The 12,904-nt window shown below is 49.2% G+C and overlaps 1 protein-coding gene across 1 annotated transcript in view; it reads left to right on the forward strand.

Annotated features, from left to right (window-relative positions):
- The window catches only part of VPS50 (VPS50 subunit of EARP/GARPII complex), a 203,904-nt gene that overhangs the window by 43,829 nt on the left and 147,171 nt on the right, over nt 1-12,904 (forward strand). The window contains exon 6 of the mRNA XM_075315659.1: nt 3,654-3,724. Coding sequence (XP_075171774.1) covers nt 3,654-3,724 — 71 coding nt within the window. The remainder of the gene's footprint in view (nt 1-3,653; nt 3,725-12,904) is intronic.

Genomic DNA, 12,904 nt, shown 5'->3' on the forward strand with positions numbered 1-12,904 from the left:
AGTTCTCTGGAATGCTCTACCCCATACAGTCCTGTTAATTTCCAGTGTCCACAGGTTTAAGCGTGCCCTAAAAACACATCTCTTCAAAACTTGCCTACCACTGCACCTCACTAATATACACTACTCACAAAAAGTTAGGAATATTTGGCTTTCGGGTGAAATTTATGTGAAACGTAAAAAGTTCACGTTACAGTGATATTTTATCATGACAGTCGGGCATTTATGTAGAAGCAGCAATGGGGATTTCCTCATCGCAAATTATTGGAGCAAAAGCCAAATAACACCCCCCCCCCCCAAATGTCAGTGTCTCAGTAACTTGTCATGTGACCTTGAGCATCAATTACAGCTGACAACGTCGCCTCCTGCTGGTCACAAGTGGAATTACTGTCAGCGGAGGCCGGCATCCCACTCTTCTTGAAGGGCAGCCCTCAGATTATTGAGGTTCTGAGGTACAAAGTTACGGCCTCTATAGGGCGATTCAGCTGTTCCCATAGGTTTTCTATGTGGTTCAGGTCTGGAGAAAGTGCCAGCCTCTCCATTTGAGGTTCCCCAGTCTCCTGCAGCTGTTCCCTGATGATGAAACCTCGATGAGCTGGAGCATTGTCATCCATGGAGATGACATTAGGCCAGTGTTGTTCATGCAGAAGCACAATGACTGGATTAATGATGGTATTCCAGTAGTCGGGGCTGTCTCTGTACCATCACACAGTGTAGGGCCATTCTGTACTGACTAGACAGCGGCTCACACTGTAACACCACCACCAAAGGCTCGTCTGGTGACAGCAGTGCCTGATACATAGCGCTCTCCTTGATATCTCCAACATCATTGGCAGCCATCATTTCTGCTTAACATGAATCGACTTTAATCAATGACAAGCACTGGAGCCACTGGTTCCTCATCCAGTGTAGATGATGACGGTGGCTGGTGGTGTGTTCAGGTACATAGATGACGTCAGGGGGAAACCACAAGACAACGGGCAAACTCAACAACAACGCCACGCTCAAAGCCATACAATCACCAGCTGGACTGGGACACAACAACACAAAGACCGGTTTACCAAAAGCTATAGTCGGCATGAGAAGACGGGCTCCACCATCTTACTAAGGTGGAGAATAACTGTGATAGGTCTCCCACATTATGTGATCCAAGAGGTAACCAGCAGGCTAGCCGAGATTAACTCCTGCAAGTCCAATCAGTTATGAGCACACAGCTGGTTGATGCCTGAGTCTGTGCAACTCAGAAGCACCAGAGAAGACATAGTGTGGAGTGTCATTCTGCAGTGTGAACAGCATCAGATACCGCCATGACACTTGGCGAGTTTAGAGCCAAACACCGTGTGACACCCGAGTTGTGGGATCCCTCATGTGCTGCTGGACTCGACAGGCCACTATGACCACTTCTAGCGTCTGAACAGAAGATCTGCACCCATGGCAGCTCGTCTTTGACCTCAGCGCTGTCCTCCCACTTGTGGTTGCCTAGCCCCATTTCTCCTCCCCTTCTCTCGTACACATTTTTCAGATTCATCAGACATCGCATGGGCTTTCAAATGTTGGGGCTGATGTTTAGTCCCACCTCGTCCCTGGTTGGTGGCTCATTTGCCATGAGAAAAAAAGGATTTGGGCATGTAAAAGCTAATATGCCCAATCATTTTTTTTTCTGCTTTTGTTTTCCTTTTGGGCGAGAGTCAGAACACCCCCATACACTATAAATTGTGAGTCGGTTTTGCTGAAATGCGTGGGTTACGCTGATGTCTGAATCGATTCATAAGTCCCAGTCCATGGCTTTGTGAGTAATCTGTGGAAGTTGAGCGGGCTCCCTGAGAACTGCCTCCTACCTTGTGGCATCCGCATCTCCTCTATTGATGGCTCTACCTCATGACTGTGTGCCATGGCGGCAAATCAAATAAAGAGCGCGGCTGGCGTCAGGTGGGAGGCGGTATTAAGAGCCACTGATTACTGATGTGGCCGATGGACCGGGTGCTCCGAATCCATTCACACCAACACTAATATTTATCTAATGCCTATGACCACCTTAAAGGGGATGTCCAGCTTCTCTCAGCTCTGCATCGAGACCTCACAGGCACCGGAGACACTCTGTCCATTAGCTGCTTGGCAGGTTTCGCCCAGTATCATGTACGCCGCCCCGGTATGGTCCACATGTTCCACCTTCGTTAATACTATAGATGTCACTAGTGTCACGACCTGATGTAATCTCTGGGATCACAGCGTATTGTGGATCGTAGATCCGCTTTACTATCCGCTTGTCCTTTACTCTGAGTTGAAGCTTATTTTCTTCCACCCGGTACTGAAGGGGTGAAGGTTCATGTCTATCCTGCAGTGATCTACCAGGTAGTTATAACCTCAGGTGCAGCCACTGCCTTCTGCCTTAAGTATCCACTCCTCCCTATGATGGCTATAGCTCATATACTATGCCGAAGCGGTTTCTGCACCAAACCGTGCAATACCTTGTCACCGGATTTATAGGTCAGCTTCAGTCCTCCTTATGGAAACAGTGGTCATGGGTGCACGTAGACAAAGGAAGACAAAATCTCTGCAGAGAAAAGCTCCTTCAACATGAACAGCATAGGTTTGAGCTATAGCCAAACCAGTGTCCAGGAAGTAGAAAGCTACGGCATACACCATCCAGTATCCAAAGTGTCTCATTGAAGTACAAGGAGGTGCGAAACGGCCGTTGTCCATAGGGGGGCCTGCATCCGGCTCTCTCCCCGCTACTTTTAACCGCCCTTTATGACGAAATAATGCACTTTGGAATACTGGATGGTGTATGCCGTAGCTTTCTACTTCCTGGACACCGGTTTGGCTATAGCTCATACCTATGCTGTCCATGTTGAAGGAGCTTTTCTCTGAAGAGCTCTGGTGGTGTTTCAGTTGGTGTCTTTCCCCACCTGTTTGTCTTACCTACCTACTTGTCGTCTTATTGCAGTGGTCAGACTAGTCGGGGTGCGTTCAGGGCCAGCGAGGGCCTAGGCACATGATCGGCGACGGGGAGAAGAACCCGTACAGGGAATGTAGGGAACAGTCTCCGGTGAGTGTTAGGAGTTGACTCCCGCTCCCCTCTCCATAGCGCCAGGGCCCTCCATTGTATTGTTTCCCGGTGTACCCAGTGTGTTGCACCGCTCGTCGGGAGCCCCCCCCCCCTACATCTGGTGGGACCTCGGTTGTCTCTGCGTGACAACAGGTTCACGAAACTTGCCGATTGTGCACAAGTTCTGGAGGTGTCATGTGAGGGGGCATCGGATATCCCCCTTGGGGTTCTAAATTAGGACCTCTACTCTATAAACTCTTAACAACCCTTTTCTCGGAAACGCTCCGGCTTTTTGCCGTCCGTCCTTTTAATGTCCGTCCTTGAGAAATCCTTCTGTGGGCGACCGCTGTGATAATGGGTATTTGACTTCATACTCTGGCAGTTGTCTTTATGTCCGCCCTCCCCTCCAACATCAGATAAATGCCGCTTTTTAGTCTTTTTTTTACAACTTCCGAGAAGAATCTCGGCCTGAGGACGAGGAGACGGTAAATAGTTTTATTAGCGGCATAACTTCCCTCATTTATGTGGCGGCACATTTCATAAAAGCGATGTGTGATGCAGACTGATAACGCACAATGTGTGATCCTCGGCCTGCTTTGTTTTGCAGGAGTTGGAGCGTGTCACGTCTCTGCAGGCGAGTCTTCAGCTGGCGGCTGTGATCTGCACTAATGGACGGAGGTAACCACACCGGGACACCGGGACACCAGGACGCTGGCTGATACTTTTCTATTTGATTGTCATTTGGAAATAGAAAACAGAAATGATACCGAGAATTTTATTTTTTTGTTTACTAATATTGTTTTTGAAGGTTAATTGTAGCAAAAACGTTCTGTTCAAGACCTGTGCTTGTTGTCACTGGATGGATTGATGGCTTACACATTCGAGCCCTAAGCACCTGACATGACCTGGTGCTGATAAGGATAGGGTACTGTCATGGCCGCTGGACCAGGAGCCTGGCAATCGATCCACGCATCTCTAAATCACCTCTAATGGAGGGGATCAGGCACCATTTTAATCGGAAGGTCCAAAAAGATAAAGGTTATGAAGCCCCAATCTAGACCATCCTCCGCGACCTAAACAAGGCATCATTACAGATCTCATGACTTCTTAGGCTAGGTTCACATTTCCGTTGTTTTGCATCAGTCACATGCATTGCTTGACTCTTGTGACTGATGCGTTGCGGATTCCGTTGTAACACGAGAGTGAGAGAACGATCAGCTGATCGCTCTCATTAGCCGGCATCCGGGTGATCAGCTGATCGTTCACAATAGCCGGCTGCCGGCTTTTGAGAGCGATCCGATGACCTCTCGGCGGCCGGCTTATGAGAGCGATCAGATAATCTCCCGGCAGCTGGCTATTGTGAACGATCAGCTGATCGCTCTCATTAGCCGGCCGCCGGGAGATCATCTGATCGCTCACAGAAGCCGGCCGCCGGGTGATCAGCTGATCGCTCACAGAAGCCGGCCGCCGGGAGATCATCTGATCGCTCACAGAAGCCGGCCGCCGGGTGATCAGCTGATCGCTCTCATTAGCCGGCCGCCGGGAGATCATCTGATCGCTCACAGAAGCCGGCCGCCGGGTGATCAGCTGATCGCTCACAGAAGACGGCCGCCGGGTGATCAGCTGATCGTTCGGCCGCCGAGAGAGAGCATGCGCAGCAAAATCCTAAGGATTCCGCTGCTCAAAAAACGTTACACTCTGCGTTCCTGCTGCCTGACGGTAAGTCGTTCCACGACTGATCAGTCAGGCGGAGGACGCAACGCAAGGGCATCAGTCACAATCCGCCGCTCATACAAGTCTATGGTAAACAACATAATCCGCCAAACTGATTGCGTTGTTTATCAGAGCGGCGGATTGTGACTGATGCAAAACAACGGAAATGTGAACCTAGCCTTACTGATACTGAGCGGAGTATGAAGTCTGGGTTACTGTTCCTCCTCTATATGTTTGTCTTTAGGAGTAACTAATGCCTCCCTCTGTGTATGTATTGTTGCATAGTCTGTGCATCTTCTTTGTGTTTATCTTCAAGCATAGCCAGTGCCTCCTCTCTGTGTTTATCCTCCAGCATAGCCTGTGTCTCCTCCGTGTTCATCTTCCAGCATAGCCTGTGCCTCCTCTCTGTGTATATCTTCCAGCATAGCCTGTGCCTTCTCTCTGTGTATATCTTCCAGCATAGCCTGTGCCTTCTCTCTGTGTATATCTTCCAGCATAGCCTGTGCATCCTCTCTGTGTATATCTTCCAGCATAGCCTGTGCATCCTCTCTGTGTATATCTTCCAGCATAGCCAGTGCCTCCTTTCTGTGTATATCTTCCAGCATAGCCTGTGCATCTTCTCTGTTTTTATCTTCCAGCATAGCCTGTGCCTCTTCTGTGTATATCTTCCAGCATAGCCTGTGCCTCCTCTCTGTGTATATCTTCCAGCATAGCCTGTGCCTCTTCTGTGTATATCTTCCAGCATAGCCTGTGCCTCTTCTGTGTATATCTTCCAGCATAGCCTGTGCCTCCTCTCCTTGTTTATCTTCCAGCATAGCCTGTGCCTCCTCTCTGTGTATATCTTCCAGCATAGCCTGTGCCTCCTCTCCTTGTTTATCTTCCAGCATAGCCTGTGCCTCCTCTGTGTATATCTTCCAGCATAGCCTGTGCCTCCTCTGTGTATATCTTCCAGCATAGCCTGTGCCTCCTCTGTGTATATCTTCCAGCATAGCCTGTGCCTCCTCTCTGTGTATATCTTCCAGCACAGCCTGTGCCTCCTCTCCTTGTTTATTTTCCAGCATAGCCTGTGCCTCCTTTCCGTATATATCTTCCATCAAAGCCTGTGCCTCCTCTCTGTGTATATCTTCCAGCATAGCCTATGCCTCCTCTCTGTGTATATCTTCCAGCATAGCCTGTGCCTCCTCTCTGTGTATATCTTCCAGCATAGCCTGTGCCTCCTCTCCTTGTTTATCTTCCAGCATAGCCTGTGCCTCCTTTCCGTGTATATCTTCCATCAAAGCCTGTGCCTCCTCTCTGTGTATATCTTCCAGCATAGCCTGTGCCTCCTCTCTATTTATATCTTTCAGCATAGTCTGTGCCTCCTCTGTGTATATCTTCCCGCATAGCCTGTGCCTCCTCTCTGTGTATATCTTCCAGCATAGCCTGTGCCTCCTCTCTGTGTTTATCCTCCAGCATAGCCTGTGCCTCCTCTCAGCTTCACAATTTGTGGGTGTATATTTGTATACGAGGACGCTCGTGCCGTACAGTGACTCTCAGCTAAATGGCTCGGGTAACGAGTTCCGTTTCTCCCCGACGCCTGTTTCTTATTTTCGCTCCTGTTACTCGCTGTACTGTAGGCGCTGCCCCGGAGGTGTCATCCAGAACCTCTCCTGGCGGTAACGGTGACTGTAATTACAGCCGTGCTCTCCTCGTAGTGCTACAAATATATATTTCTTCTCACATTTCCTCAATTCCATTGTATTTTCCACCAAGAAATTCAATAAATTGTCACGTTCAGCTGAGCTGAAAATACCAGACGTCTCGGGAAGAAATTCCGCTCCTTAAAGAGAAGTTGTCTTGAAGACTGGCATTGATTCTCACTGAACTTGGTGCCAGATGTGAAGCCCCTTCTGCAGTGCCGGGCAGGAATAGGAAGCCCCCGCTGCAACTTTTTGATTTTTTTAATTTCCATCCCATTCTCAAAATCTCTGCTTTCTTTCATTCTGATTTATATTTAGAAGCTACTAATCCACTGTAAATTGCAAAGTTTTGCTAAAATAATGCAAATAATATATTTGTGTCCCGCCCCCGAGGAACACAAATCTCTTCTATCACAGAGGTTTTTCCATAATGTGTCACTTTCCGCACGCGGGTCCTGGCTGTATACCTTGCAGATTATTGCAACAGACTAAATCCTCGTGAATGAAAGACTGTGTGGCTGACCGCTCCCCCTCCCCAATATCCATGCACATGCAGCTTGGCCTAGTGTGCATATGTTTTCAGTAGGAAGAGGGGAATTAGCTGCTGCCAGACATGTACCGTATTTTTCGTTTTATAAGACGCACCAGATTATAAGACGCACCTCAAATTTAGAGATAAACAAAGGTAAAAATAAAAATGGGGTCCGTCTTATACTCCGGTGTTGTTGTCTTACCGGAGGGGGGCAGCAGTGGTGAAGCGGGGTCAGAGGTTGTGCTGGCAGCGGCGTCGGTGGCGTCAGCAGCGGCGGGGCAGTGGCGGCAGCAGGGGCGGCTGGTCAGTGGTGCAGCAGGCTGGTGCGGTGAGTGTCCCAGTCTGTCTGCAGTCCCAGTTCAAATGATGGCGCCTGGAGCAGCGCATGCGCAGATGGAGCTCTCATCCAAGAGCTCCATCTGCGCACGCGCTGACTCCCGGCGCCATAATTTTAAGCTGCAACCGCGGACATACTGGGACACCCACCGCACAGCCACCCACCCGCACGCCCAGAGTGACAGCCAGCAGGCCACCCACCCGCACAGAGAGGCAGCCGGCCTCCAGGACAGAGAGGCAGCCGGCCTCCAGGACAGAGAGGCAGCCGGCCTCCAGGACAGAGAGGCAGCCGGCCTCCAGGACAGAGAGGCAGCCGGCCTCCAGGACAGAGGGGCAGCCGGCCTCCAGGACAGAGGGGCAGCCGGCCTCCAGGACAGAGGGGCAGCCGGCCTCCAGGACAGAGGGGCAGCCGGCCTCCAGGACAGAGGGGCAGCCGGCCTCCAGGACAGAGGGGCAGCCGGCCTCCAGGACAGAGGGGCAGCCGGCCTCCAGGACAGAGGGGCAGCCGGCCTCCAGGACAGAGGGGCAGCCGGCCTCCAGGACAGAGGGGCAGCCGGCCTCCAGGACAGAGGGGCAGCCGGCCTCCAGGACAGAGGGGCAGCCGGCCTCCAGGACAGAGGGGCAGCCGGCCTCCAGGACAGTGGGGCAGCCAGCACCGACAGGCACCCAGACGCCCGAACGCACCCGGTCGCCGCACAGACAGACCCTTGTCCCCCCCGGGTAAGCTATATTCGGATTTTAAGACGCATCCCTTATTTTCCTCTCAAATTTTTGGGAGAAAAAGGGCGTCTTATAATCTGAAAATTACGGTATATTCATTAAGATCGAGGGATCAGGCATATTGGCGTTAATATTCCCAATCCTTTTTTTCACTGACATGTGCCTTAGAGGAGGACTGGGATACTGCCAAGCACATTAATTGGTAGGTCATTCCTCCTAAATTTGTGGGTTCAGATAACGTACAGCTCATGTCTACTGGTTTTCTGAAACTGAAGCAAGTGCAGGAGCGACAATCTGCCAAGGCCAAGAGCAGTGGATGCTGCCTGACGTGTACAGCCGGCATCCCGCTGCAGCAGGCAGAATCCGAGTAACTTCCAACCTTTTAGATGCCGCTATTAATAACAGTCGCAGCATCCAAGGAGGTTGACAGACAGAAGACCAGTTGGTTACAAACAACTGGATTTGCAGGGTGCCGATAGCTTTCCATGGTGGCTGGGATCTCCCAGAGGCATATGCTTAAAGAGAAGCGACCAGCAGGATTTTAATGTGTAAAGTAAAGCCAGTGCTATACTGGCACTAGGATGCTGGATCCAGGCATACCTTCCGTTCTGAGATTGGATGTTTTATTACTGTAACATGTGCAAGTAAAGTTCCAGCAATTCACTGCTGTTTGATTGACAGGTGCAACAGGAAGTGAATATGGAGGTCGGATCTTGCTATCGATTCCCGCCCCTGTATGCCTGCTTGACCTTCCTGCCTCTGCCACCGTCATAGACTTTAATTTCGGCGCCTGCTTATTAGCATTTATCATTATTGCAACAAACTCTTCACTAAGATGGTGTCTGAGACGGCACCTGCGCGTAGCGCTATCGCCAGCGCCATCTTTGTGAAGACTCTAGACTGATGGGTATGAGTTGCAAATGTGATGCATTCCCCTCGCATCCGCAGCTCCCATTGTGATCGCAGAAGCGCGCGCGCGCGATCACAACAGAAGTGGAGACCGCCCCTAAAATCAGCTCACTTGTCTCCTCTGATGCGTGCGGCTCGTCTTCTGGGTGCGGTCTGCGGTCATGTGTGGGGAGCTGATCTTGGGGGTTTGTGGTCTCCACTTCTCTTGTGACCGCGCACGCTCATACGGTCATAACGAGAGCAGAGGATGCGAGGGCGCATGCGCCACCCTCGCATCGCTCATCCATCAGTCCAATGAAGCAAGGGAGAGTCTTCACAAGGATTGCACCGCTGTAAATTGTATGCACCCCAAAATGATGTCAATACATTCTCCAACTCACTCCGCAGCTCAGAAATATAAAAAGTCGCAGCTCTTGAAAATGTGAAAAAATTAAAAAAATGTCATCATCCCGAAAGATTCAAATAGACCATTCCGGAAAGGGTTATTCCCAAACTTTTGAAAGTCTCATCTTTGCACTGGATAGGTGACATTTAGCAGATCCATCTGCCGGGATCCGACCACTGGGACCCCCTACTGATCCGGAGGAACGAGGATCTGAAGTGACCTGTTGGAATTGAGTGTTGGCTGCGCATGTACGTTCTGTAGGGAAAAGCCGATCAATCTCAGGCAGAATGAATGGAGTGGAGTCGTGCGTGTACAGTCACATCCAGACTAGACTTTACAGAGCCTTTATTTTTTTTTTTTTTTTTTTTGGATGGGGGCATCCAATCTGACTGATTTTCCAGGCGATGGCTTCTAAACTAGTTCCTTATCGATGTAATTTCTTTTTTTTCCCCTCCTCAGATCCCTAAATACTGCGAAAAAGGCTTTACGCAGGCCAGTCTGGGACTATATTTTTCAGATCCATCTGTGGGGATCCAATCACTGAGACCCCCACTGATCTAAGAAGCAAGGTTCTGAAGTAACCTACTGGATCTGAGTGGTTGGCCGCACATACGCAAAACCGCTTTGTTCCTTCTGTAGGGGAAAGCCGATCAGCCTTGGGCAGAGCGAATGGAGTGGAATCGTGCCTGTACGGTTACATTCAGACTAGTCTTTACAGAACCATTTCTTTTTTTTTTTTTTTTTTTTTTTAGGTCCAATTTGACTGATCCTTCACAAGATGGCTTCTAAACTAATTCCTCATCTATGTAACTTCTTTTTACCCCTCCTCCGATACCTAAATACTGCCAAAGAAGGCTTTATGTAGGCAAGACTGGGGCTATATTTTTAGGATCCGTCTGTGGGGATCCGACCACTGGTATCCCCACTGATCTGGAGGAATGAGGTTCTGATGTGACCTGTCGGATCTGATTGGTGACCACGCATGCGCAAAACCGCTTTGTTCATTTTGTAGGGGAACGCCTATCGGCCTTGGGCAGAACGAATGGAGCGTAGTCGTGCGTGTACGGTCACATCCAGACTAGACTTTACAGAGTCATTTCTTCTTTTTTTTTTTAACCCCACTGATCCAGAGTAAGGAGGTTCTGAAGTGACCTGTCGGATCTGAGTGGTGGCCGCGCATGCGCAAAACTGCTCGTTCTGTAGTGGGATCAGTCTCTGGCAGAATGAATGGAGTGGAGTCGTGCGTGTACAGTCACATTCAGACTAGATGTTACGAATGGAACAGAGTCGTGCGTGTACGGTCACATCCAGACTAGACTTTACAGAGCCATTTTTTTTAAAAAAAAAAATAAATTTGGGGGTGGGGGGGAGTTTCAATCTGACTGATTTTCCAGGTGATGGCTTCTAAACTAGTTCCTTAGCGATGTAATTTATTTTTTTTTCCCCTCCTCAGATCCCTAAATACTGCGAAAAAAGGCATTTTGCAGGCCAGTCTGGGACTATATTTTTCAGATCCATCTATGGGGATCCAATCACTGGGACCCCCACTGATCCAAGAAGCAAGGTTCTGAAGTAACCTGCTGGATCTGAGTGGTTGGCCGCACATGCGCAAAACTGCTTTGTTCCTTCTGTAAGGGAAAGCCAATCAGCCTCGGGCAGAGCGAATGGAGTGGAATCGTGCCTGAACGGTTACATTCAGACTAGTCTTTACGGAGCAATTTCTTTCTTTTTTTTCTTTTTTTTTTTAGGTCCAATCTGACTGATCCTTCACAAGATGGCTTCTAAACTAATTCCTCATCTATGTAACTTCTTCTTACCTTTCCTCAGATACCTAAATACTGCCAAAGAAGTCTTTACGTAGGAAAGACTGGGGCTATATTTTTCGGATCCATCTGTGGGGATCCAACCACTGGCATCCCCACTGATCTGGAGGAACGAGGTTCTGATGTGACCTGTCGGATCTGATTGGTGACCACGCATGCGCAAAACCGCTTTGTTCATTTTGTAGGGGAACGCCTATCAGCCTCGGGCAGAACGAATGGAGCATAGTCGTGCGTGTATGGTCATATCCTAGACTTTACAGAGCCTTTTTTTTTTTTTTTTTGGCTCCAATCTGACTCTCCAGGCGATGGCTTCTAAACTAGTTCCTCATCTATGTAACTTTTTTTTTTCCCTCGTAATATCCCTAAATCCAGCCCAAAAAGGCTTTACGCAGGCTATATTGTGTGGATCCATCTGTTGGGATCCGACGACTGGAAACCCCACTGATCCAGAGGAAGGAGGTTTTGAAGGGCCCTGTTGGATCTGAGTGGTGACCGCGCATGCGCAAAAGCGCTCGTTCTGTAGCGGGATCAGTCTTTGGCAGAATGAGTGGAGTGGAGTTGTGCATGTACAATCACATTCAGACTAGATGATACGAATGGAGCGGAGTCGTGCGTGTATGGTCACATACAGACTAGACTTTACAGAGCCATTTCTTTTTTTTTTTTCTTTTGGGGTCGAATCTGACTGATTCTCCAGACGATGGCTTCTAAACTAGATTCTCATCAATGTACCGTAACTTATTTTTTTCCCTAGTCAGATCCCTAAATACAGCCAAAAAAGGCTTTACACAGGCTATATTTTTTGGATCCATCTGTTGGGATCCGACCACTGGGAACCGCACTGATCTGGAGGAAGGCGGTTCCAAAGTGACTTGTCGGATCTGAGTGGTGGCCGCGCATGCGCAAAACTGCTCGTTCTGTAGCGTGATCAGTCTCTGGCAGAATGAATGGAGGGGAGTCGTGTGTGTACAGTCACATTCAGACTAGACTTTACAGAGCTATTTCTTTTTTTTTTGGGTCCACCCTGACTGATTCTCCAGGTGATAGCTTCTAAACTAGTTCCTCATCTATGTAACTTCTTCTTTTTTTTATTCCCTCGTCAGATCCCTTTATACAGCCAAAAAAGGCTTTACGCAGGCAATATTGTTTAGATGCATCTGTGGGGATTTGACCACTGGGACCCAAGTGACCTGTCGGATCTGAGTGGTGGCCGCGCATGCGCAAAACTGCTCGTTCTGTAGCGGGATCAGTCTCTGGCAGAATAAGTGGAGTGGAGTCTTTCGTGTACAGTCACATTCAGACTAGATGTTACGAATGGAGCAGAGCTGTCCGTGTACGGTCACAGCCAGACTAGACTTTACAGGGTCATTTCTTTTTTTTTTTTTTTTTTTTGGGTCCACTCTGATTGATTCTTCAGGTGATGGCTTCTAAACTAGTTCCTCATTGATGTAACTTCTTTTTTTTCCTCGTCAGATCCCTAAATACTGCCAAAGAAGGCTTAACGCAGGCTATATTTTTTGGATCCATCTGTGGGGATCCGGCCACTGGGAACCCCACTGATCCGGAGGAAGGAGGTCCTGAAGTGACCTGTCGGATCTGAGTGGTGGCCGCGCATGTGCAAAACTGCTCGTTCTGTAGCGGGATCAGTCTCTGGCAGAATGAATGGAGTGGAGTCGTGCGTGTACAGTCAAATTCAGACTAGACGCTACGAATGGAAAGGAGCTGTGCGTGTACGGTCACATCCAGACTAGACTTTACAGG

This window comes from Anomaloglossus baeobatrachus, chromosome 6 (genome assembly GCF_048569485.1).
Source record: "Anomaloglossus baeobatrachus isolate aAnoBae1 chromosome 6, aAnoBae1.hap1, whole genome shotgun sequence".
NCBI classification, from domain to species: Eukaryota; Metazoa; Chordata; class Amphibia; order Anura; family Aromobatidae; genus Anomaloglossus; species Anomaloglossus baeobatrachus.